The sequence below is a fragment of the Microcaecilia unicolor genome, chromosome 3 (genome assembly GCF_901765095.1).
Source record: "Microcaecilia unicolor chromosome 3, aMicUni1.1, whole genome shotgun sequence".
Lineage (NCBI taxonomy): Eukaryota > Metazoa > Chordata > Amphibia > Gymnophiona > Siphonopidae > Microcaecilia > Microcaecilia unicolor.
The window spans coordinates 205754609-205781417 of NC_044033.1; the positions used below are offsets into that span (position 1 = coordinate 205754609).

The following is a 26809-nucleotide window of genomic DNA, read 5'->3' on the forward strand; positions in this document are numbered from 1 at the left end:
GTTATCAGCCAGCTTAATAGAAATAGGTGTACTTCTATTGATACTATATGCAGTCCGGAAGGCAGTATATGTGGTAAAGACTTATTTATTTATTCATTTATTCACTTATATTCTGCCTACAACCTAAATGAATTACAATAAAATGCATACTAAATTTTAAAAACAATGAACATAAAACTAAATCAAGTAAACAGACAAAATAAAAACAAATCATTATGCCAGACATATCTGTGGTCTGAGTGACAACGAATGAGATAAAATTCTTGTTTTGAGAATGATGTCTACTTGATGGTTTGTTCTGGGAGTGATGGTTATTGGCCAGCATCTTTTATTTATTTATTTATTAAACTTTATGAAGAGATTCAAAAGGAATGCTATCAAGGGTATATCCCAGTCATAGAAGCTTTACTACGTATGGAAGTCAGATTTGGTTGTCTACCATCCTGGGTAGGTAAGCATACAGGCACTGATATTTAATCCAACACCCAGCCCCCATACCATATATCCTAACACCAAGCTTTATAACGTTTTAAACTGCTACTAAAACTTTACGAGTTATTGCCCAATATCTGTCTATTTTTGTCCCTATGGACACCGCAATCTCCTCAAGGGTTAAAGGGTGATGGCTATTCACCCTCTTATTTTGGAGGGTGATAACACTGGTCATCTTGTTTTGAAGCACAGTTACTGTTGGCCATCTTGTTCTGGGAGATGGCCATTGATCTTTTTGTTTTGAAGGGGAATTGCCGTTGACTGTCTTATTTTGGGGGATAGTCATTGATTACCTTCTTTTGACCATCTTGATTTGAGAGATAGCCACTAATCACTTCCCCTAGAGGGAAATTATGTTGGTCATTATGTTGGTCTTGTTCTGGGAGATGGCCATTGACCATCTTCTTTTGAAGGTAAATTATGTTGGTCATCTTTTTTAGGGGATGACCATTGATTGCCTTGTTTTGAAAGGAAATTATAATTGGCTATCTAGTTTTTGTGGGGGTGTTTTATGACTGTTTATGTTTCTTCTCTGCAGGGTTTAACAGGGAAACTGGGTGTTAGAGGCGAGCGCGGCCCTACGGTAAGTGCCACACTGCTGAGCTAAAGTAAATTGTTCATATCGAAAGCACACTAGAGCGACCTTCTGAAGCCCTGCTGAGTGTTGTATATCTTTGAATGTTTATCAATGGAAGCCTGAAGAGCTGAGGAGCAGCATAGTGGTTAGAGCAGTTGGATAAGAACCATGAAAGCCTGGCTCAAATCCCACTGCTCATGCCACTGAACCCTCTATTGCCTCAGGTACAAACTTAGATTGTAAGCCCTCTGGGGACAGGGAGATACCTACTAATCTGAATGTAACTCATCTTCAGCTACCTCTGAAATCCAAATCTGATGAACAAGATTAGAAAATCCGGCCAACAGGATATGCCCTGATACTGTACTTCCATGAAAGAGGCATTTGTTATCACCGATTTGCCTACTGAAATTTTTATTTCAACTTTTTCTAGGGTCCACGAGGCCAAAGGGGACCAAGGGGTGCCTCAGGGAAGGTGGGAGCAAAGGTCAGTCTTTAACTAAAGCTAAGGAGTGGCTTAATTCCTCAACCATTTGTCCCTCAGGTGATTTGTCTACTCTTACTGACTGTGTGACCTCTTATGGTTCTTTCCCATCACCTCAAATCTTTGCTTTTCCCATGGTTGACATTTTAGTTCTCCTTCTTGCTGTCACTGTTCCAATGTCTTCTCTTCCACTTGCCCGTCCCTGTCTTACACTCCAGTCTGTCCTTCTCAAAGTTAGTAAACTTTCTAGGCCTGACAGTTTGTACATGTGTTGCCAAAGTAATACATACAGCAGTTAAAATAACAGGAGAAGGCAATCACTCTTCGTTATGGTGTCTTTTTCTCTATCTTCTCCCTGCTTGTTGACGTTTTCTGTTACTTTATTCATAACCGTAGAGTGTCAATATTCAATCAGCTTTCCGGAAAAGTTACCCGAATAACTTAACCAGATGAGCTGTCCCAAAAGCACACTGAATATTGGCAGTATCCAGAAAAGTTCTGGCACTGACCACTGTACCCGGATGTTCAGCACCAGCCACTATCTGAATATCTGGACATTTTTTGACCGCCAAAGCAGGTGTTTAATAAATGCAGACCATGGTGGCCAATACTGACCCATACATGCCTATAAACAGTGTGTATTTGTAGCGATCACACTGACGTTGCATCTTCCATTTAACACAACCTAAAGCGTATGTTTATCCACACAACTGTTCCCCTTCATTTCCACCCTCTGTCTCTAAGGGGGGACTGTTCTCTTCTCCGACTGTAATGGAAGACAGTTCTTCATATCTTTGCCTGTAATGGTGACAAGTCTCTTTCATATCTCTCACTTCTCAGGGCACCTCTGGTGGTGAAGGCCCTTCTGGACCTCCCGGTGAGAGGGTAAGTGTGAGGGGCTAGTCCTTCCTTCACACCCCAGTGTGTCACTAGTGGATGTGGAGGACATATGCCTGGGAGTCTTGGGAATATCATTTCTTATAATATCCTTCATCTTATTTGTAACCAGTAAGCTCACTAATATTCTTCCTGTGGTGCACCCATACCTCTAGCAATTCATACCCTGCTGGTTTATTTCAGCTCCAAACCCTGATAAAGTCCAATGAGAGAACATAGGCACTGGGCTCACGTGGATCCATGTCTGCAGAGCTGGGGGGTACTTTGGGGTGACCTGCAATGTAATGAGCGATTGAGTACTGTATTTAATACTATTTAATATTTCAGATATTACACTCGCACTTCATCTCCTTTCTTCTGTTTAGGGTCTTCCAGGACCTCAGGGTCCAAATGGTTTCCCAGGACCTAAAGGACCTCCTGTAAGTATCCCACAGTGGGGGTGTCTTTGGCCACAAGCAATGGCAGACACAGTGAGGGGAGGGAGTGGAGGATTCAGGTATTTGGGGTTAGGAATTTGGTGTTGTCTGGCCACTGACCTGCTATTGTTTTCCCAGGGCCCCTCAGGAAAAGATGGAATTCCAGGACATCCAGGTCAGAGAGGAGAAGTGGTGAGTGTCGATGAAATGATTCTTTTGTCTTCTTATAAAGAAAATGCTGGTAAATTGGCAGTGGATGCACCTCTCCTTTACACTCACTGATTGATTTCTTCCTCTCAGGGTTTTCAAGGGAAGACAGGAACAACAGGTCCACCTGGCGTGGTTGGTCCACAGGTGAGCTTGCCTGGTTCTGTGGCCATGAATTGGCATCACAGCTTATACTTTGATCAGAGATCCTGGTTAGAGGGGTCATGTTTCTGGACTGACGGAAGCAGATCACAGAGGGTGCATGCACCAGGGGTCTTTGGGGATCTTCTGTAGGAGTGATGGATGCGGTTCACAGAGGGTACACATACCAGGTATCTCTGGGGATAATTCCTTAGTGCTGATGGATGCCACGCAGAGGGTACACATGCCAGATATCTCTAGAGATCTTCCTTCAGGGCTGATGGATGCAGCTCAGAGAGGAATACACATGCCAGGCGTCTCTAAGGATCTTATCTCAGGGCTAAGGGATGCAGAGCAAAGAAGAGCACATACGCCAGGCCCCCTCCCTACCCATCTTCAAATCATTGCTCAAAGCCCACCTCTTCAATGTCGCTTTCGGCACCTAATCACAACACCTCTACTCAGGAAATCTAGACTACCCCAACTTGACATTTCGTCCTTTAGATTGTAAGCTCTACTAAGCAGGGACCATCCTTAGTTATTAATTTGTATAGCTCTGCGTAACCCTAGTAGCGCTCTAGAAATGTTAAGTAGTAGTAGTAGTATGCCAAAAATCTGGGGGAGCTTCTTTAAGGACTGGGTATTACTCCTCAGGTCACGGGGAGTGCTATAGATACAGCCCCTGAGGTCACATTCTTGTTCCTGGTACTCTTCTCTCTGACATGATTCTCCTCTTCTTAGGGATCAACTGGTGAGACTGGTCCGATGGGAGAGAGAGGACACCCTGGCCCTCCTGGTCCACCTGGTGAACAAGGTCTGCCAGGCCCATCTGGAAAGGAAGGAACCAAGGTAAGATTGGATAAGACATCTACATTTCCTATAGTTTGCTTTTGAAAAACAAAACTTGCCACAAAGAAACAGATTTTAACTTATTGTCTACAAAAAATCAATCAGTCGCAAACTTGGGAAAAAGCTAACCAACCTCAGAGACCTTTCTGAGATGGTATTTGACTCCAGTAAGACTAAATAAGATTAATGTAGCTGTTGCAATGCAGTGTTGGCGTAATCATGGCTAAGTAGGTTTTCATGTGTGTGGTGGACATGGCCTATGGGTCTAAAATATTAAAGATAAAGATTTGCCCCAACTCCTGAAACTTTTGGATATCAAAGGAGCAAATAAATTTGGCTGCAAGGATTCCAGTAGCAGTGAAATGGAAAAAAAATGTCATTGTCCTGCCTGTAGAAAAGTGGGAATCTAGAATTTGGGGATACCCTTAACATGGGATGGGGGGGGGGGGGAGGAACCCTAACACTTGATAAATGTGATTGTTCTCTTAAACACCTAGAAATCTAGAAACTACTTCCACACACTTTGTTGAGGATCCTCAGGGAACCCCTAATAAGCCAGCAACTCAATGGTGGATGAGTTTAAATCAGTGTTTCCCAAATTTGGTCCTGGAGAACACCTTGCCAGTCAGGTTTTCAGGATATCCACAATGAATATGCATGAAAGAGATTTGCATATATTGGAGGCAGTGTATGCAGATCAAGTTTATGCATATTCATTGTGGATATCCTGAAAACCTGACTGGCAAGGGGTACTCCAGGACTGGACTTGGGAAACACTGTTCTAGAACACCCAGAAATTCTAAGTCCAGTCCTGGAGTGCCCCTTGCCAGTCAGGTTTTCAGGATATCCACAGTGAATATTCATGAGAGAGATTTCCATGCACTACCTCCACTGCATGCGAATCTCTCTCATGAATATGAATTGTGGATATCTTGGAAACCTGACTGGCAAGGGGTACTCCAGGACTGGACTTGGGAAACACTGAGTTAAACGAGTTGCTAGTGTGAAGGACAATTTTTAAAGAGTTCTAGGTACCCAACCTAAGTGTTAGGCACCTAGAACCCTGGTTTAGAAAACAACCCTGTTAAAGTAGGCATTCCCTGTGGTCTGTTTGGGTCAGAGAAGAAGTGGAACACAAGCCATTTCTGCTCATGGCGCCCTACCTATACATAGAGGGTAATTTCTCTTTCAAAATGTCCAAAAGGTAATAGGTACAGAGGTACTTTGTCACAGTTTGGCATAGTGAAGATTGTCTTATAATCAGGATATAAGGCGAAAAGACCTGGGAAACTGGGTTTGTGTCTGATTGAGCTGCTGTTTATGAATGACATCACCTGTCTGATACAGCCCCTGGCGATTTCATCAAGTTATCAAATTGAATTCTTCCCTGTGCAAAACGTATCAGTAAAATTACACAGGGCCGTAAAGATTCTGTGTTGTGCTTTAAAATCTCACTGTGTCTGTTCTGCCCACAGGGTGACCCCGGAACCATGGGTCCCACAGGAAAGGATGGGCCTGGCGGACTCCGAGGCTTCCCTGGTGAGAGAGGTCTTCCAGGCACCGCAGTGAGTATGAAAGCCTGTAATCGAGAGCGCTCAGTGTGTTTACTGTGGTAAAAGTCGCGTCCAGAGCTCAAGACACCTTCTGACATTGTAAATTAGGCAGCATTTAACTGCTTAATTTTGGGGGTGGGGGGGAGGAGGGGAAAGAGGTTGGGAGATTAGGATTAAATACTTCAATAATGATCAATGAAGGGGCTGGGGGCAGGGCTCAGTGGCCCCAACATAGCATCTCCCTAACTCCCTCCCCTCCCTCGTGCATAAAGAAAAATGACAATGGGAACAGGGATCCCAAAAATAACATTTACCCTGCCCACACACAGAAGAATGACAATGTGGGGGGGGGGGGGGGCAGCCTCAAAATAACACCTTTTCTTAGTACCATTATCCTCCAAACCTCTTGTTCTTCCACCCACAGTTTCCAGTATTCCCCTCTCCCTGTCTCTCTCCCTCTCTACCAGACTACTAGGCCCTTATGTGTTTGGGGGGTCTGGGGTCCACTGGACCATCAGAGTCTTACATGTATGGGTAGGTGGGGGTCCAGGGTTCACTGCACCACCAGGGCCTTATGTGTTTGGGGGGGGGGGGTCTATGGTTCAGTGAAGCACCAGGGCGGTTCTCTTATACTTTGTCTGGTCATGCGCTTAAGAGCTCCTCTTGAGTACTGTCTTCCCATGGCTCTCCCTAATGCTGAACACTAACAACATGTTTAAATTTGCATGTCATTAGCATTGAGCATTAGGGATTTCCTTCACCGTGCTGCTGTTGTGGCGGTATTTTTCTGGCGCTGTTTAGAACAGAGCCGGACTTTTGAGCATCTGCCTATCAGTGTCTCTGGACTCACACCCTCTCTCTCTTCTCCCACCCTCTGCCTGGCACCAGTTTTCCCATGGTGGGGGGGAGAAGCGGGAGATGCTGGCACGGTGCCAGGCAGGTGTAGGGTTGTCAACTTTCCAAGAAAGGAAAGTGGCCACAAATTCCTCCCTCCAATAACCCTCTTCTATTTTATTTCATATAACTAGACACACCCTACACTCAACCCCCTCCCTTCGGCCTCCCCTGATCCATGAATCTGAGACCTGACAGCAGCAGCTCCAGGGCCGTGCCAAGGGTCTCTGGTGCCCCCCTGCAGACTATCAGTTGGCGCCCCCCCCCCCCCCCCCCCCCCGGTTTGGCACAAGATGCAAAGGAAATAGCAGCTGAAAGATGGAGTGCATCTTTGTGGGATTGCTGAACAAATAAAGGGGTTACAACCACTTAGCTTTATGTTTTTATTGATGAGGAAATAAACATGGTATAACAGATACCATAAAATATAAAACTTCAACAGTACAATTATAAGCCTAAATACTAACGGATCAATGTTCAACCAGGGTGGCCAGCATTTTATTTAGCACTGGCTGCTATCCAGATGGAAAAATAGTAAAAAAAAATGCTGCTTTATGTAGATATTCAATTAGCTGATTGAATAGTGCTGTTTGCCAGATAATTCTTATCGCTGCCCAAGCTCCACCTTGACACTATCCAGGTAGTACCAAGGTGATGTGTAAAGATATTTGTCAGCATTATCTAAATAATGCCACAGAACATCCACAGAAGCCATGATCTGGATAAATGGCTTTAACTATTGCCCCATAGTTATCCGGCTTATTGTATTCATAGATAACTGCTCTGCTGCTTATTTGGGGAGGGGGGGGGGGGGGGGTGGAGAGAATATCTTTCATTTTGGGACTAGCACCATAGGTAAACAGCAGACTAATTAGGGATATTATATAAATAATATTGAGATGTGCTGCCAAGTGTTCAAATGAATACAACTTGTTTTAAATTGGAAAAGGAACAAGCATTCAGCATTTTAGAAGTGAATCATGTAAATGCAATCAGCTTGAAAATAACAGGACTTCAGCATGTTGTGAGGAAAAATTAAAATGTTTACTAAGGTGCTGGTCTTCCTCAAGAAACCACAGCCATTGGCCAAATACATGCAGAGTTGCTTTCTCTGTAGTCTATAAGAATAGGCCTATACTGGTCAACCAAGCCTATCCCATCAGTCACTATACCGTTATGCTCCCATTTCCCATGTAATTCAAGCCACCTTCCCTCTATACTTCCACATCCCCTTTCCATCCCTTCTCCCTACAGTGTCAGGCCATGTTCCACTTTCCCATTCCTGCCCCTGCAATTCCAGGTCATCTCTTCACATCCCTTCCACCTTCAATTTAAGGTCACTGTCCCATCTTCCCTCCTCTCACTTTCTCTTACAATTCTAGGTCTTCTTTCATCTGCAATGCTAGATCACCTTGTCATCTCTTCTATCTCTATAATGCTAGGTTACAATCTAATGCTAGGTCACAATCAAATCCATCCCACTGCATTGCCAGATCATCTTCACATCTCATCTCCCTCCCCCCCCCCCCCCCCGCAATACCATGTCAATTTTCAGTTGTCCTCCCCCCAACCCTACCAATGCAATCCCAGGTCGATCTCCCATTCTTTAACTGCCATAACAACAACCTTAGAGGATCTCCATACCTCCTTTCCAGGCTGCTGGCTCTCCTCTCTCAACAGCAGCACTCCAACGTGGCGTCGGCGGCAACACCTAGTCCTCGTGGAAGAGCTGGCTGGGGGCGGTGCCAAACAGACGAACGAGCGCTGCTGCGCATGGGAAGGCAGCAGCGCATCGTGCATGCGCATAGGCGCCAACGCGAGAGAGGTTTATTTTTTAATTTTAGAACACACATCACTGACTCGGCGGGCGGCGGCGGCGCCCTCGAAGGTAGGCGCCCCCCTGCCGTGCTTACCCCGCTTACCGGGTTGGCACAGCTCTGAGCAGCTCATTTTGGTCAATGGGTTGGTAGACTGATTAGCACACAATTTATTATCTGTACAGAAGCCAGGATGGTGCAGGTACACCCCGGGCCTGGGAGAAGGGCACACACTGAGACACTCTACCGCTCACTGTCCCCACCCCCAAATAAAAATGTATCCTGTGATCAACTGAGAGTAATCAGGGTCTGTGCTACAGTCATAGTCTCTCTAGAGCCCAAAGGATGCCCCTCAACCTAAGATTATTACCCCATAGCCTTTCAGGTAGTCAGTGATGCAAACACAAGAGTCTAGCACTGAGTGGCATATCATAAGTACATAAGTATTGCCATACTGGGAAAGACCAAAGGTCCATTAAGCCCAGCATCCTGTTTCCAACAGTGGCCATCCAGGTCACAAATACCTGGCAAGCTCCCAAAAAAGTACAAAACATTCTGTACTGCTTATCCGAGAAATAGTGGATTTTCACCAAGTCCATTTAATAATGGTCTATGGACTTTTCCTGTAGGAAGCCGTCCAAACCTTTTTTAAACTCCGCTAAGCTAACCGCCTTTACCACATTCTCTGTCAACGAATTCCAGAGTTTAATTACACTTTGAGTGAAGAAAAAGTTTCTCCGATTCGTTTTAAATTTACTACATTGTAGCTTCACCGCATGCCCCCTAGTCCTAGTATTTTTGAAAAGCGTAAACAGACGCTTCACATCTACCCGTTCAACTCCACTCATTTTATAGACCTCTATCATATCTCCCCTCAGCCGCCTTTTCTCCAGGCTGAAGAGCCCTAGCCGCTTTAGCCTTTCCTCATAGGGAAGTCGTCCCATCCCCTTTATCATTTTTGTCGCCCTTCTCTGCACCTTTTCTAATTCCACAATATGTTTTTTGAGATGTGGTGACCAGAATTGAACACAATATTCGAGGTGCGGTCGCACCATGGAGCGATACAAAGGCATTATAACATTCTCATTTTTGTTTTCCATTCCTTTCCTAATAATACCTAACATTCTATTTGCTTTCTTAGCCACAGCAGCACACTGAGCGTAAGGTTTCAACTTATCATCAATGACGCCGCCTAGATCCCTAGCAGATAGCATTTCCTCTTGCTGTACACGAACTCTCAAGAGGCAGCCAACGTCCAGGTGTAAGCTGGAATTCATCTGGACGTAGATTTCACACCATAGACCATTATTAAAGTGGACTTGTAGAAAATCCATTGCTTTTCTGGGATGAGCAGCATAAAATGTATTGAACTTTTCTGGGATCTTGCCAGGTATTTGTGACCTGGATTGGACACTGTTGGAAACAGGATGCTGGGCTTGATGGACCTTTGGTCTGCCCCAGTGTGGCAATATTTATGTACTTAGCACCTCATCGTTTCCCTTCTGAGTAGAGAGCAGACTTAATGATACATGGGAGAGACAGGGGGCTCGACTTATAACATTGAATAAAAAGTATTGGGAAGACCCAACAGGTTCTCCTGATGGTATCTCTTCTGTTTAAAGAGTTTTAATGCCGCTGGTGGTTGCCTTGGTTTGCATCAGATCTCCAGTGTCACAAGGCTGTTTATGACTATGGGGAAGTCTGTCACCACTTCCTGTTACATTCTAAGTGTGACAGTATTTTTACTCTCTCTCTCTTCTTCACTATCTGCATGGGTGTGTGTCCATTCCCTCAGTTATTTACATCTATTTTGCACGTGATAAGTAGTAAATTTAAAACAGACTGGAGAAAATATTTCTTCACCTAAACTCTGGACTTCATTGCCAGAGAATGTGGGAAAAGCAGTTAGCTTAGCAGGGTTTAAAAGAGGTTTGGATAATTTCCTAAAATAAAAGTCCATAAGCCATTATTAATATGAACGTGGGAAAATCCACCGCCTATTTCTAGGATAAGCAGCATAAAATCTGTTTTACGGTTGTGGGATCTTATCAGGTACTTGGAAACAGGATACTGGGCTTGATGGACTTTCGGTCTGTCCCAGTATGGCAATGCTTATGCTCTTAAAGATATGACATTGCTGGGAAAGACTTTGCTGGTAGTGTGAATGATTTTGCTCTGTGTTTAAGGGACTTTGATGCCACCAGAAATGGCTTGTGTAATGCTATTAATGTTTGTTTCTTCTGCAGGGTGGCTCAGGACTGAAGGGTAATGAAGGCCCTGCTGGTCCTCCTGGCCCTGCTGTGAGTATCTGAGACTCTCTGTGCAAGTTCTACCACCTCATTCAGAGACAATTTTGGCCTGGGTGTACACAGAGAAAGAGTTGGTCCCAGAGTGGGCATCTCATTGGTTCTCCGAGTGAAACCCCTAAACAAATTTGAATGTCCAATGTCTTCCCTCCTTCTAGGGATCTCCAGGAGAGAGAGGTGCTTCAGGACCAGGCGGTCCAATTGGTCCTCCAGGAAGACCCGGCCCTCAAGGGCCTGCAGGACCTGCTGGAGAGAAAGGTGTTCCTGTAAGTAATAGAGAGCGATTCAGCTGATAAAGATGTTGTTGAGCTTTGTCTTTAGCTATGGCCCTAAGATACAGAGGGTCTATGCTGAGATTCAGAGGAGCTATGCTGGGTCTCTAAGGCATTGAGGGGGCTATGTTGGATCTCTGGAATACAGAGTCTATGTCCCTGGAATATGGAAAGGCTGGGCCGGGATCCCAGTCAATGGTGTTTGGATGCGGTGTAAGATGTAGACTGTGGGCTGTATCCCTGTGATATAGAGTGTGTGGATCTGATCCAGGAGGTGCCCTCAAGTTCATTCCGGAAACTGATGTTCAGTGTAACGGGGCCTTCTTTGTGGAATGCTCTTCTGCTCTCATTGCACATGGAGGATACTCTCCATAAGTTTAAAGTTACGCTGAAAACCTATTTGATTCGCTTGGCCTTCAGTCTATGATTTGGTTTTTGGATGTGGAAGATTTTCGCTCCTGGGGTCTATGGAACACAGCAACGTTCCCTTCCCCCTCTTCTCTCTGTTCTCTCTCCTATTACTTTCAACCAAATGGAGTTCTTTTCTTCCTATTGGTTATTTTTGATTGTAACTTGTTCTGGTGATTCAGCCTTAAGCAAAAATCAAATAAAAGCAACCTTGACCCTTTGATCCCTGGGACATGGGGGTCTGAGTTGTATTCCTGGGCTATAGTAATCTCTTGGTTGTGGAAGGGTTGGATAGAATCCCTGGATGCTGAATCCTTGATTATGGAAAGCATGTTCTGGATTCCTGGGAATAGATCAGTGCTGGAATTCTCAGGTATAAGGACCAGCATAATATCCATGGGCTATGAAGGGTGTGGGATGGATCCCTGAAATATAAGTATCAGTGTATGACCTTAGGGTTATGAAGGACTTAGGTTGGGTTCCTGGAATATGGACAGTCTCTGCTGGATCCTTAGGCATTTGAGGGTGTGGACTGGATCACTGGGGTATGGATGATGTGATATGGGTCCCTGCCTGGGAATCCAGTCCCTGAGTGTATGGACTGGATTCCTGAAGTATAGAGCTTGTATACTGGATCCATGAACTATCAAGGGAATGGACTGGCTCACTGGGGTGTAGAGCCTTTATGCCAGATTCCAGGGTTATGGGTGGGAGTGGACTGGATCCCTGGGCTATCCAGCTTGTTGATTTCTTTTCCTCTACTAACCCTTGCAAATACAGTTATTGACTTTAATAGTGACCTCTGGGTGATGATGGTGTTAGATGGCACACCTTGGAGAGAGGAGGAAATCTGGGACAGCTGTTATGGGTATGTACAGCCTTACCCTGGCTTTATGGAGTCTCTTCTGGTTCTGTTCTTTCCAGGGTGAGAAAGGCCCAGTAGGACCAGCTGGTCGTGATGGGCTTCAGGGTCCAGTTGGTCTACCAGGTCCTGCAGGACCTCCGGGCACAGCTGGAGAGGATGGTGACAAGGTGAGTCTCTGTCTGTCTGTTTCTTGTGGGGAATGGAAGAGAAGCCTAGTGTTTAGTGAATCAGAGAAGTAGGAAAATCAGGGTTCAAATCTGACATCTGACTCTCCTTGTGACTTTGGGCAGGTCACTTCAGCCTTTGTTGCCTCAGATGCAAACGTAGAGCCTCATTTTCTAACCCGCATTAATGCATATGATTTAACACAGACATCATTATTATCAGTGGACCTATTTACTAATAAAGTGCAATAGTGCAGATAAATTCATGCAGGTTAGCAAATCATGTTCTTATATCGTCAGCCTTCTAGGGACAGGGCAATACCTAATGTACCTGAATATAATTCGCCCTGAGCTCGGTTTTGGAAAAATAAGTAATTCAATCCAAAAGCTGCAGTCCGTTCACTGTATGTGCAAAAGCCATGTGTGAGATTGGAGAAACGTTTTCTTCACTCAACGTGTAATTCAACTCTGGAATTCATTGCCAGAAAATGTGGTAAAGGCGATTAGCTTAGCAGTGTTTAAAAAAAGGTTTGGATGGCTTCCTAAAGGAGAAGTCCATAGACCATTATTAAATTGGACTTGGGGAAAATCCACTATTTCTGGGATAAGCAGCATAAAATGTTTTGTACTTTTTTGGGATCTTGCCAGGTATTTGTGACCTGGATTGGCTACTATTGGAAAGAGGATACTGGGCTTGATGGACCTTTGGTCTGTCCCAGTATGGCAATACTTATGTACTTAGATTTCTGTGTAATTCAGGGTGTGTAAAAGCCATGTGTGAGATTTCTGTGTCATTCTGAGTGTTCTTCCTTCACAGGGTGAAATCGGTGACCCGGGTCAGAAAGGTGCAAAGGGAGGCAAAGGAGAGCACGTAAGTATGAGTCTGCTCTCCTCCTACTAGGTTAGAGATCCACCCTATAGCCTATCCCGCATTACCCCTCTATCCGTTCCCCCTTTCTGTCCTTTTATTATCACTCTGCTCATATAATTATTGCCTCGTTATGGTCTCCTGGATTCTGAAGGTGCTAATGGTATATTCTCTTCCAGGGTCCTCCTGGTCCTTCAGGTCCAATGGGCCCAATCGGGCAGCCAGGGCCAGCGGTGAGTAGCGTGATAAATATTTGTAATCAGCAGTGAGACACTTCAGGGGGTGCAGTTCTTAGTGATGTCTCTCTGCAGTGTCAGGAGAACTTGACAGGCCGTCATGAATTCTACTGTCTATACACACACACACACACACACACACACACACACACACACACACACACACACACACACACACATATATATATATATATATTATATATATATATGTGTGTGTGTGTATATATATATATATATATATATATATATATATATATATATATATATATATATATATATATATATAATTTATTTATTTATTAGGATTTATTTACCGCCTTTTTGAAGGAATTCATTCCAGGCGGTGTACAGTAAGAATAAATCAAACATGAGCAATGACACAGCAGTAAAATATATTCAAATAATACAAAGCATGGCATAGTTACTGCTTACAATGTCAACACAATACGTAATAGAACATTTTAATTGATAGTGAAAGGTATAAGCAAAGATGGAACATATAGATAGGTAAGAGAGTAAGAGGAGTTAGAAAATAAGGTGACTAATTTAAAGAATGTTGCACATGACGTCAGAGAGATGGTTAAATATTATCTCAGCTAGGGTAGGAGTGAATAAACTTGTCCTCCTGCAGTACGTGCAGTATATATAATAAAAATACAAAAATGAATATGTACAGGTGAATCTCTCTTCTGCTTATTCCTAAGGGTGCTGATGGTGAGCCAGGCCCTAGGGGTCTCCAGGGCCACTTCGGTGCCAAAGGTGATGAGGGGATCCGCGGATTCCCCGGTCCACCCGGCCCCATTGGTCTGCAGGTGAGTCATGCAGCGGTTTCGCATATGATCACATTAGCCCCAAATCATAATGAACCAGAGCACTGACATCAAAGTTTGCTATACACTGACGCGTAGTCTGTCTCTCTGTCTCTCTACAGGGCCTGCCTGGTCCCTCTGGAGAGAAAGGAGAGTCGGGAGATGCAGGGCCATTGGTGAGCATTTGATTTTTTCCTAGCCTGGCACACTGTTTCAATAGACTGGTACCATACTTCCATGCCAGGGCTCTGATTTACCACTACTGGTGGTCTGAAATGGTTATACTGAGGGGTCTCAGCCCTAGTCACTGAAGAGGAGCAGGAGAGAGACAAACTGAGGGAGCAGAACGTTCTGCCCGCCTTCGGAAGCCTTGCTGATACTGGGCCCCCCTTAGAGGCCGAGCCCGGGGAATCTTGCCTCCTTTGCCTCCCTCTCATGGTGGCCCTGTTTCTGATGCTCATCCAACACTTTCAGAACTGATTCTACTGTACTTTTCTTCCCCTTCAGGGTCCACCTGGCCCTCCTGGACCCCGAGGCCCTGCTGGACCCAGTGGAGCTGATGTAAGTGGCCTTTCCTTTCTCTGTGTCTATGTCTTTCTGATTGGCACGCTGTTATAGCGTCTTCTTGATGTAACCAGCTGCTGTCTGTAATCTGCAGGGTCCACAAGGTCCACCTGGAGGAATCGGAAACGTTGGAAATATTGGAGAAAAGGTAGTGTTAAGTTTTTTTTTTCCCCACTATGAGATCATTGTGTTAGGATGTTAAAGAGGCCGTAGCACATCCTGTTATCTGGGCATGTCTGAAATGAGTTTATCTGAGCCTCGGTCCACATAGTCAATCCTGGTAGCATTGGGTCACAGTTCCCGGGTTCTCTTTAGGTCTACTATGGAGTGGTAGGATAATAAGGTTTGGAATGGACCTTAGGAGGTCATCTAGACACTCATTTGCCTCCAGATGTGATCCACTGTTCCTATATCATCCCTCTATTTATAAACACTTGCAACTGAGAACCCACCTCTGTCTTGGGTACCTCATTCCAGGCCTTAAGTAAACTTACAATTAGAAACAAATTCTTTGTGTTTCACCTAAATATCTCTGCTCTAATTGTAAGCCCTTTACATCATGGAAATGACCATCAGTCTCCATCTTCATTGTAACCTCCCCTTGCACTGGAAGACTTCTATCAACTCACCCCTCAAGCTTCTCTTTTCCAAGCTATGTAATCCCCATCTAGGGCCACCGAGTGACAAAGCCAGGCCCGAGGCAAACACCCCCCTGGGCCTGCCCCCTTCCGGGCCTGCCCCGCTTACTTGTCCTGTTCCAGGCTGTCACTGTGCACAGCAAAGTTCCCCAGGGCATGGCGCTAGCATTGCTCTCCTGTTCCTATGCAGAGTCCTTCCTTCCTTCCTGCTGCATCCAAAGAGGCTGTTTGGACGTGGCAGGAAGGAAGTACTCTGCTCTGCAGCACTGCCGCACACAGGCACGGGAGAGTAATGCTAGCGCCGGGCGGGCCCCCCTTGGATGCCAGGCCCTGGGGAGTTTTGCCCCCGCCCCCTTCTATGCTGGTCTCCTTGCCATATCTCTTTGTAAACTCCAGACTGTGCAAAATACTGCTCTCCATATATATTCTTTCTCGCGCCAGGCGCTATGATCACGTCACTCCATTTTTGAAGGATCATCATTGGCGTCCCATTAAGTTCTATATTATTCACAAGTTACCATTACTTACAATGCTCTTTGTTCTGACTCCCCCCCCCCACCTAGCAAGCCTGATTACCCCCTACTGCCCTTCCGCTCCACTTTTGATTCCCATCTTTCTATACCTTCTATTCATTGCTCGATTCAACCTGTCATTCAGCTTTCTTCTGTCTGGCCCCCTCCCTTCGGAAGAATTCCCTTCCTTCTACCATGAGATCCGAGCTTTCTTATCCCTGGATCTTCTCTGCTCCCTTCTCAAAGACTACCTATTTTCTCTGGTATTACCTTAACTTCCTGCCTGCTTAGCGGGAGTCCGGTTTTGTGGTCTGCAGGCTGTCAGCACCCATTCTGCTTCTGTCTTCCCACTTTCTTTTGATCTCTTCCCCTGCTCCTCCATTATTTTCTCTGTCCTGTCTTAACATTGGCCTCCCTTTCCTGTTTCTGTTTAGCCTTGTACACCGCTTTGATTTGTTGTGAAAGGTGGTATATCAAATGCCCCAATGAACGTAAACATCTCCTTCACCCCTCCTCTTGTGTATGTTAACTAGGCTTCTACTTATGTTTGTTACTCTCCGCTGGACTTTTTTTCCACATTTTTCTTAATGTACTCTAACAATGACCTTCCCAGTGCTAAGGACAGTTAGGGAAATTACTTTGTATATCTTAGAAGGTTGATAGGAGCCCCAGGCCTTATAGATACTTGTTGGTTAATGACTTTAGTTGGTTTATGGCTGCCCAAGGGCTCTCTGTGGCTGTACTGTAAATGATTTGTGGTTGATGGCAAATCGCAGACCTATGGTCCATCTAGCCCAGTATCCTTCTTCCAACAGTGGCCAGTCCAAATCACAAGTACCTGAAAGAATCCCAATGAGTAGTAAGATTCTGGAATCCCAAAGGATTACAAGATTCCATTCAGAACTGGCAGGGCCGGTCTTAGCGAGTGTGGGGCCCTATGCAGACCAATTTGATGGGGCCTCATCCTAGCCCCGCCCCCACCCTAGCCACGCCCCATCCTAGCTCCAGGGCCGGCCGCCACTCCCTCCGAGCCGCTCCCTCCCAGATCCAAGGCCCCCTCCCCCCTAGGGCCCCCAGCTCCAAGGCCCCCCCTCCCAGCTTCAAGGGCCCCGCTCCCTCCCAGCTCCCAGCTCCAAAGGCCCAGCTCCAAAGGCCCCCTCCCAGCTCCAAGGACCCCCTCCCTCCCAGCTCCCAGCTCCAAAGGCCTAGCTCCCAGCTCCAAAGGCCCACCTCTCAGCTCCAAAGGCCCCCCTCCCACCTCCAAAGGCCCCCTCCCTCCCTCCTCCCTCTGAATTTTAAAAGTTACCTCGTCGACGTCGGGATGGGTTACAGCGCCGGCAGGTAGCAGCAGCAGTCAGTGAAAAGTGTGCGAGCTGCTCGGCGCTTCCTTTCCCTGGTCCCACCCTCATTTCCTGTTTCCACAAGGACGGGACCAGAGCTGAGCGAGGGAAAGGAAGCGCCGAGCAGCTCGCACGCTTTCACTGACTGCTGCTGCTGCTACCTGCCGGCGCTGTAACCCATCCCGACGTCAACACGAAGTAACTTTTAAAATCCAAAGGGAGGGGGGACTGGAGCTCGGGCGGTCTGGGCGGGGCGACTTTAGGTGCGCCGTGCGGGGCCCCCTTGAGCGCGAGGCGCTATGCGGTCGCCTCGCCCTAAGACTGGCCCTGGTTGTCAGGTCAGTTGATAGGAACTCCAGGACTTTCTGAAGCTGTATTATAGATGGTTGTTGGTTGATGGAATTCCCAGGGCTTTCTATTGCTTTATTATAAACTAGTAAAAAAGGCCCGTTTCTGTAGGCAAGGAAACGGGCCTTAGGCAGGCAATCCCCCCCCCCCCCGTGCTACGGCCCCCTCGAACCCACCCCCTCCCGCGAACCTGTCGATCCCCCCCACCCCGGAACGCCGAAAACTGCCGCCACTGTCGCCGCCGTTGTTCTGCTACCTTCCCTTCCCGTAGGTTGTTCAATCATCTTCTTAGAAAGTTTAACTCCGTGCGTCTGACGTCAGACACACGGAGTTAAACTTTCTAAGAAGATGATTGAACAACCTACGGGAAGGGAAGGGAAGGGAAGGTAGTACAACAACGGCGGCGGCAGTTTTCGGCGTTCCGGCGGGGGGGGGGGGGGGATCGACAGGTTCGCGGGGGGGGGGGGGTTTCGAGGGGGCCAGAGCGCGGGGGGGGGGGGGGGGTGACAGCTGATTCCAGGCAGTAGGAGGAGTAAGGAAACACGCTGCGCGTGTTTCCCTACTCCTCCCCTTGCCTTGCAATCAGCTGTGTTGACGTCAGTGACGTCCTGCGTGTCTGCCTCGCAGAACACTTGCAGCCAGGGACCCACGGTCCCAAGCATGGAACGTTGGAGGTGAGAATTATTATATAGGATTGATTGTTGATTAGTGTCATGCTGGGATTTTCTATTGCTGGTTGTTGCATCAGTAGTTGAAGAAAGAGTAATTATTCTCGATTTTGTCTCAGGGTGAGCCTGGAGAAGCCGGAGCTCCTGGTGTTGCTGGTGAATCTGGACCGAAGGTATGTCCTGTACTTGGCTGATCCTCCAATGTAAAGAGAGGTAGACTGCTGACATTCAACCTGAGATTGTAATGAGTTGGTTCACCTGTCTGTTACTTATATCTAAGAGTCCACGTGAACTCAGGAGCTGTTGATTGGATGAAATAGAACCCCATCATCCACACGTTACTGAAATGATGTGGGCTATTTAGCCTAAGGGTGGGTACTTCGATTCTTGGAAGCCACCAACTGGTCAGGTTTTTCAGATATTACTAGTGAATATGCATGAAATGGATTTGCATACAATGGGGACAGTGCACAGAATTCTATCTCATGCATATTAGGATTATCTGGAAAACCTGAACAGAACCTGGCTAATGTAGACTAGAATATCCACCTCTGATTTAGCCAGTAACTCACAGGAGTGGAAGAGAAGACTATGATATAGTAAATAATGACTCCTTGAGATACTGAGGTTATTATATGGGTTATTGAAAAATAACTCACAAGAGCCTCCTCTGGTATATTATCTAATGGTTCCTGTGATATACTGAGGTTATTGTATGGATTATTTAGCCGGTAAACTCAGAGGACTATCTAGTATATGATCTAATGATTCCTGTGAGATTCTGAGATCATTATATGGGTTTTTTAAAACAGTAACTCACAGAAGTCTCCTCTGATATATTATCTAACGATTCCTATGAGATACTGAGGTTTTTCTATGTCTTCTTTATGTAATAAATGTTGCTGTAGGGGAGAGGAAAATGACTACAGTTTTCTGACTCAGTTTCTGTTTCTTCCTTTAGGGAGCCCGAGGTGAGCGAGGGGAAAAGGGAGAGGCCGGCCAACCAGGTGCTGCAGGACCTCCTGGTGGTAAAGGTCCACCTGGAGACGATGGAGCCAAGGGGAACCCTGTAAGTGATATAGATACTTCGTTTTTTACTGGTGTGAACCAGAAGTGCTGGAGAGCCCAGACTTTAACTGTAGTGGTGTGGGATACAAAGGTCATGTGATCCTCTTTAACTGGTTGGTTTAAGGGTTTCTTTGTCAGGCTTCCTATGGTTTTATCCTTTATGGGTTCAATTTTCAAAGTGGTTAGATCCCTTTAAAAATTGACTGGGAACGCGTGCCTACAGAAATGGACCATTTTTTGAAAACTGACCCCATTCATGTTGTGTGGTTTTATACTTTCTGTTTGTCAGCCTACACCTACCCTGTGGTTTTATTCTCTGTTTCAAAGTAGAAACCCAACTCTTTCACCCATAAATTAGTGCCTTGTCTCACCTTAGTGCCTTATCCTTGCTGTGTGCTTTCACTGAAGCTCAGAGGTGCTTTAGTGCAACACACATTCCCTGTCACTCATCAGTGATTTCTCCTCCATCCCTTCTCCCTTCCTCTTCTCCTCAGAAGAAAGACTCAACCTTTTACAGTGTTTCTCTTTCTTCACTTACTGGTCTTTAGGGTCCTGTTGGTTTCCCTGGTGATCCTGGCCCTCCTGGTGGAGTTGGTCCTCGTGTAAGTATGCACCACCTGTATCTCTTTGGGTGTCATTAAGTGTTCAGTCCTTCTTCCTCCAGTAATAGCATGAGGAAATGCTGTTCATGGGCAGGTCTGGTAGTGAGTTTCCAGCCGTGACTGTAAAGGACACTGTTCCCCATGGGCAGATTTAGTTGTGAGCTTCCTGCAGTGATAGCAGAGAGTTCTGCTCCCCATCAGCAGGTCTAGTAGTTAGCTTCCTTTGGTGACACCAGGGGGCAGTGTTCCTCATGGATAGGTAAGTGTTCTCCATTAGCAGATCCGGATGCACGAGTGTCTTTGCTGTGATAGAATACAGTAGTGTGATAAGACATGGCTTGGGAGCAGCTTGGGACAGAGCAGCTTATCATCCTGATCAGGAACTGAACTCCTTCCAGAAGGTTCTCAGAGGAGTACAACCTAGTCTGGGACAGATATTAGAACCAGAATCTGTGCAGCTCTAGCATACTTCCCCATTAGTGCACGTTTTGAATTCGTTCAAGCTTGAAACACAAGAACCTTGTGTCAAAATTTTAATATTATTACCATATATTCATGGGTAACTGGGAGATAAACCAAGATAAAGACCAGTCACAAATACTACCCACTATGCTGAAAAAAGGAGCATATTTTAGCTAAACCTTGTTTTCTTTCTCCAATGACACAGGGTCAAGATGGCGCAAAGGGCGAGCGTGGAGAAGCTGGGGAATCTGGGCAGGCAGTGAGTGGAACAGTCTTACAGTCTGTCATATCTTCATATTATCTGTACTGTACCATGCCTTATTTTCTAGCTTTTCATCCTGAGAACTGGGCTTCTGATGGTCTGATGGGATGTCCTTATGATTGGTGTGTCTGATCTTTAGGTTTCCTAGTGATCCAACAAGATTTCTTTAAGACTGTTGTATCTGATCCTAGGGTTTCCCAGTAGTCTGATGGGACATCCTTAGTGTCAGTGTATCAGATCCTAGGGTCTTCCAGTGGTCTAATAGACATCCTTAGAATCAATGTGTCTAATCTTAAGGACTTCCGATGTTCAAATGAAAAATTCATCTAGCTTTTCTCCCTCTCTGCCTCTTTTTTAGGGTTCTCCTGGTCCCACTGGTGAGAATGGTCCACCGGGTCCCCCTGGAAAAAGAGTAAGTGACCGACCCTGGGTTTTTTTCAAACTGAATGATTAACGCTTTGACTCACCATCCTTGTTGATCTGCAGGCACAAACACATTAAGAGTGTCCAAAATTCATGTATCACAGGCTATAAATTGTCAGGAAGTGTCTGAACATTTCTGTGATTATCACAGGTAGGAAATTCCTACTCATTTTATGTGGTGCACAGAAATCACAGATGTTTCCTAGATAACCTGGCAGCTTTGCAGAAATGAGGACATCCAAAGAACAAGATAAAAGTGTGTGATGCCTGCCCTGGATATGAGCCTGCCCAGGATAAGCATTTCTGATAATCATACCTTGTCTTTCATGTTTTCTGTTCTCCTTTTCAGGGTCCGGCTGGTTCTTCAGGTCCCGAGGGCCGTCAAGGAGATAAAGGTGCCAAGGTATCCACCTTGACTTGCAATTCCATGAGATGATGATGCATGGAACATTTATGTTCTGTAGAGTGAGGGGAAGTTCTGCTAGCATCAGTAAAAAAAAAATGTTAGATGCCGTTTTCTTGATAACTCAAAAGGTGGCTTTCCCACTATTTAGTAGAAATGGGTCACTTAGCTTAGAGTTCTGTACCTTAGTAGTGTGTGTGATAGTATAGGAGTATAAAGATCATCTGTAGAGATACAGATACATAGAGGCCATGGGAAGCAGATACTATATAACCACATTAGATTATAGGTTGAAGGTATTGAAATGTTAGGGTCATAGGGTTGAGGTACTGTGTAGCCATTTTAGGATTGTTAGTTGAAGGTTTTTGATGCTAGGCTGAAGGGATTGAGATACTAGGTAGCCATATTATGGTTGGAGGCTAAAGGTATTGAGACATTAGGGTCATAGGGCAGAAGCATTGTGTTGATATTATAGGCTGAAGATATTGAAATATTACTATGTAATCGTGTTAGAATTATAGGTTGAAGGTTTTGAGATGTTCAGGTCATAGGGCTGAAGTACTGTGTAACCATGTTAGGATTACGGGTCAAAGGTATTGAGATGTTGGAGTCGTGGGGCTGAGGTACTGCATAGACACATTAGTATTAGAGGTTGACGGTATTGAGATGTTAAAGTGATAGGGCTAAGATACTACATAGCCCATGTTAGGTTTACAAGTTGAAGGTTTTGAGAGATGAGTCATCAGGTGGAGATACCTTCTTGTTTAGGTAATGAAATAAAGATGTAGCCAGATTAGAGTCATAATATAGAGGTCCATGTTTAGATCTATGTAGAATAGCCATATTAATGACAATCTTGGCTATGAGCTAGATTTATATAGTAGTTATCTACACTATTATTATTTATTAAAATGTACTTGAAAATCATTTTCTCCAATAGAGCAGGGTGACGGGAGAATCTGGTGTAAGCTGATTTCTTGTTAAGGACACCGATCTAACGAGGCCGGTGGCTTTATTCGTTTATTTACTCTCCAAGAACTCACTATAACCCCTGCGAAGGGCAAACTGACTTCTCTTTACATTTCTAGGGTGATCCTGGTGCTGAGGGTCCTCCTGGAAAAACAGGCCCCGTGGGACCTCAGGGCCCACCAGGGAAACCAGGTACCGATGGTCTGCGAGGTATTCCCGGCCGTGCGGTAAGTGTCTGCAAACCTTTCTTTTGGGGGACTAGTATTATCCAACTGTTCGTTCAGGCTTCTCGCTCAGTTGTGGGGCTACTAGCAGATACCTGAGCTTTACTTCATCTTTATCTCCTCTTCCCAAATCAGACCATCCATTGTAGTGATTCTCTTCAGGGTGATGATGTGGGGGGAAGCACTGTTAGGCAATTCCTCCACACTTATAGTAAACTCACACTCCTAATAACAATATCGTGTACAGCCTTTGTGGTGGCCACATTTTATGACACCCTTCAGAATCCAGAGTCTGGCCATTAGGTGTCACTGTTTGAGTGATGGTAGAGGCTGCCTTGCCCCAGAGTACTATAAACACTGCTTCCGTGGCATCCACAAACCCAGCCTACCTGGGAATCAGAACTTGGCTCAGGAATGGAAACCAGCTCCTCTTGCCACTGAGCCACTAGACTGGACCCATGTTTACATTTCTCATACCAACATTTTCTATCATACCACATCAACATTGTTCTTCCTCACCCAACCCTATAGAATTCTTTGCCTTTTGAACTGAGATCAGTAATGTCTTATACTAAATTCAATGTGGGCCTCAAAATTTTTATCAATCAGGCATTTCCAGTACCTTGGTGGGTTGGTTGAGATTTATGGGTTTAGCCGGTGCAGCTAGTTGCCTGATGTCACTCTTTTTCTCCTATCTCTTCTTACTTACTATCCTGAAATTAAATTGGCATTCCTTTCTACCTCTGTTTAACCTGCAAGATACCTTGGCATAGCAATACCAAAGGCAGAACAGTAAGTTCTCCATAAGCCAAAAACAATTACAAGAGGCAAGCCTTGGCCTACCCCAGTAAGGGCCACTGTTAGACATGCTAGAGCTCAGAGCAGAAACTGGGGCCTTTACCCCTTACTCCCACCTCTTCCTCCCCCTCAATTCTCTGATCCTTCCCCATGATCACTAATCTTAAATCTCCCTCACTGCTCTCCAATCCTTTGTGCCACCCTCTCCCTCAATCCTCAACCCTTGATCCTTGGTCTTCCCTCAGACCCCTCCTGGATCTTGAGATTCCCCCATCCCACTGACCGTCACTGTTTCTTAAGCCTTTTCCTTGGGCAATCTTCATACCTTTGACCTGTATGACCTTGTCAGACCAAGTCAGCCTCAGTTTTCTGTCTCAGTTCCCCTCTGTTGTCTTGACACCAGTCTTACAACCATCTCAGTATAAAAAACACAGTTTAGCAGATCTCATGAAACTATGGGGCCTCATATAGTTCAGCCACCTCGCCTCTCTCCCCCTTCTAGGTGCTTCCACTGGCTGCAATACCATGGGGGGTGGGGGGACGTAAAGAAGAAAGGTGAGGGAGAGAGAAGTTTGTGTCTCTTTGGGTCCAGGCTGATGAAATTGTTCTTAGTCCCCAACCCCAGAAGGACAACACAAGAGCTTCATAGGAAATCAAATCTTGACAAAAGAGATAAGATTCTGTAATTAAACTAATGCTAGACGTGCATGAGAATGAAAGGATTATAAAATCAAGAGGTACAAAGATTTTAAGATGTTTGTAATCAGAGTCCCAAATATCTTGGTGCACGTGTTTAAAACGCAGGTAACATCTCAGAGTGGAAAGATGAATTGAGGATTTTATTTATTTGCATATGCAGGCAGGAAAGGAACTACAATGATTGATAGGAAAGAAACATCAAAATCAGTAAAAAAAAAACAGTAACAATAACGAGAAAAAACATAGCAAAGAAATGAGGAGAGGTGAGGGGTACAGCAAAACTAGGAGGGGTGAGGAAACTTACGCATCCAGTTTTTCCTACATAAGCACAGAACTGTGGAACGCATTACCAAAAGCCTTGAAAACTACGAACGACCGCCTAAACTTCCAGAAAACACTAAAAACTAACCTGTTTAAAAAGGCATACCCTACCGATCCAACATAAATGCCTGATCTTTGCAACACAATAAAACTAAAGAATGTAATGGACATAACACAACTCTTCCGTTGTACGATTCCGTAGCGTAGCTGGGCCACATGAACTTTATCTCACCACAACATCACTTTGTATTTGTTTACACCAGAGTCTGTAACGCCTCTCTGGTACTATGTAAGCCACATTGAGCCTACAAATAGGTGGGAAAATGTGGGATATAAATGTAACAAATAAATAAAATAAATAAATAAATAAAAGAGGGAAAAGATAGAGGGAAGGAAATCCTGGTACACAACAGAGCTAATCACAGTGAATAACAGAGTGCATCTTTATTTTAGATTGTTGACGCTCATGGACTGTAAGACACATGTCTGCTTATTCTATAGAGAAGCGTCATCTCTTTCTCCTCCTCTCTCTTACAGGGGGAGCATGGCCAGCCCGGAACTACAGGACAGACAGGTCCTCCGGGCCCAATGGTGAGTAAACAGTAACTGACAGAATCAAAGGCTCAGATTTCAGAACTTTCTCTTGGTGGAACCATCTTATTCTCTATCCTGAAGCCTCATCTTGATGTCTCCTCATACTCTTTCAGCCCCTCAGACTGATATGTGCGGGGATGGTTTGGGGTGTCTTGTTGTTATTAACAGTATCCGATACATGTAAGATGGATTTAAGGGTGTCACATTGTTATCCACAGTAACTGTTATGTGGGGATGGTTTGGGGGCATCTTAGTGCTATACACTGTATTTTGATGTTCCTTTATCTTTTTTTGTGATGCAGGGACCTCCAGGTCTCCCTGGACTAAAGGGCGAAACTGGGGCCAAGGGTGAGAAGGTAAAACAGGATGTGTTGTGTATACTGGAAGACATAAGCACACTCACACACAAATACTGACATACTTAAAAACGTTAAAAAAAGACATGCTGAGTCAGATCAAGGTCCATCAAGCCCAGCATCTCATCTCCAACAGTGGCCAGTCCAGATCCCAAAATATCTATTTCTCATAGTTCACCTCCAGGGATGAACAGTGGACTCTTCCAAGTGTACTTGGCTAATAATTGTTTATGGACTTTTCCTCCAGGAACTTGTCCAATCCTCTTTAGAATCCTGCTATGCCAGTCGCCTTGACCACATCCTCCAGTAACAGATTCCGTAGCTGAATTATACACTGTGTGAAAAAAAAAATCTTTCCACAATTTGTTTTCAACCTCCTGGCCCTTAGTTTCAGAACAATGCCCTCTTGTTTATATGTTGTTGGACAAGTTAAACAACCGTTCACTATTTAACCAGTCTGCTCCTCTCACAATTATATAAACGTCTGTCATATCCCCCTCTCAGTTGTCTTTTCTCCAACCTCACACACACATTTTCAGAAGTGTAGTCTAGTCTTAAATAAAAGGAATTATACACACAATAAACAAAAGTGAGGCATTTCTGGGGTGTGCTAAAGATTAATGTACATAAAATGAATTTTTCACAACGTTGCACATGTAAACAGTATTCAGTTTACAAACATCTAACTTTGTATCCTGTTTTGTAATGGATAATGATATAGGTGTACATGTAACCACATTGCAACACTGATCTTCAAAATCAGCTTGTCTGCAGATACAGTTTTAAGGGGGTGTGTGATTAAGTCGTTTGTTTTTAGTTTTCTTCCTGTTGTTTTGGCACAAACTATATCACCTTAAGTCATGCTGCATCTTTTTAGTGCTTGTTCTTCCCTTCCCCTTTCTTTCTACCCAGTGTGCTTTGCGTGTTTTTCCAAATAGTTTTGATATTCTGGCTAGTTGCTCTCCCCTCAGTCCTTCTTTTTAATCTTCTCTTTTTTTTCTCTTTTATTTTTTTTTCTTCTTTTTTTCTGTTTTTTTTTTCTTTTTGCATACATTTAATATGTTCCAGCTGGTCTTTATTTGTATCACGGTGTCATTGCTTGTCCGGATATTTATTTTATATATAAAGATCCATATTATCTGCTCATTTCCTATGTGTTTTGAGATTTTTCTGTATTAATATTTTCAAGTGCCAATCTCATTAATACTTTCGCTACATCTGGCCTACATGAGTATACCCATATATGTTTGATTCTTTTGTTTATTTTTATTTATTTGGATGTGATAACCGCCTTTATGAAGAG

The 26809-nt window shown here is 44.8% G+C and overlaps 1 protein-coding gene across 5 annotated transcripts in view; it reads left to right on the forward strand.

Moving 5' to 3' along the window:
• Positions 1 to 26809, forward strand: part of COL11A2 (collagen type XI alpha 2 chain) — a 139019-nt gene that overhangs the window by 101501 nt on the left and 10709 nt on the right. For all 5 annotated transcript variants that reach the window (XM_030197236.1, XM_030197238.1, XM_030197239.1 and 2 more), the window contains 26 exons: positions 1031 to 1075; positions 1503 to 1556; positions 2394 to 2438; positions 2816 to 2869; positions 3005 to 3058; positions 3167 to 3220; positions 3956 to 4063; positions 5539 to 5628; positions 10574 to 10627; positions 10792 to 10899; positions 12238 to 12345; positions 13160 to 13213; positions 13390 to 13443; positions 14151 to 14258; positions 14378 to 14431; positions 14763 to 14816; positions 14914 to 14967; positions 18445 to 18498; positions 19287 to 19394; positions 19942 to 19995; positions 20663 to 20716; positions 21078 to 21131; positions 21492 to 21545; positions 22634 to 22741; positions 25094 to 25147; positions 25453 to 25506. In XM_030197236.1, the coding sequence (XP_030053096.1) occupies positions 1031 to 1075; positions 1503 to 1556; positions 2394 to 2438; positions 2816 to 2869; positions 3005 to 3058; positions 3167 to 3220; positions 3956 to 4063; positions 5539 to 5628; positions 10574 to 10627; positions 10792 to 10899; positions 12238 to 12345; positions 13160 to 13213; positions 13390 to 13443; positions 14151 to 14258; positions 14378 to 14431; positions 14763 to 14816; positions 14914 to 14967; positions 18445 to 18498; positions 19287 to 19394; positions 19942 to 19995; positions 20663 to 20716; positions 21078 to 21131; positions 21492 to 21545; positions 22634 to 22741; positions 25094 to 25147; positions 25453 to 25506 (1746 nt within the window). The remainder of the gene's footprint in view (positions 1 to 1030; positions 1076 to 1502; positions 1557 to 2393; positions 2439 to 2815; positions 2870 to 3004; positions 3059 to 3166; positions 3221 to 3955; positions 4064 to 5538; positions 5629 to 10573; positions 10628 to 10791; positions 10900 to 12237; positions 12346 to 13159; positions 13214 to 13389; positions 13444 to 14150; positions 14259 to 14377; positions 14432 to 14762; positions 14817 to 14913; positions 14968 to 18444; positions 18499 to 19286; positions 19395 to 19941; positions 19996 to 20662; positions 20717 to 21077; positions 21132 to 21491; positions 21546 to 22633; positions 22742 to 25093; positions 25148 to 25452; positions 25507 to 26809) is intronic.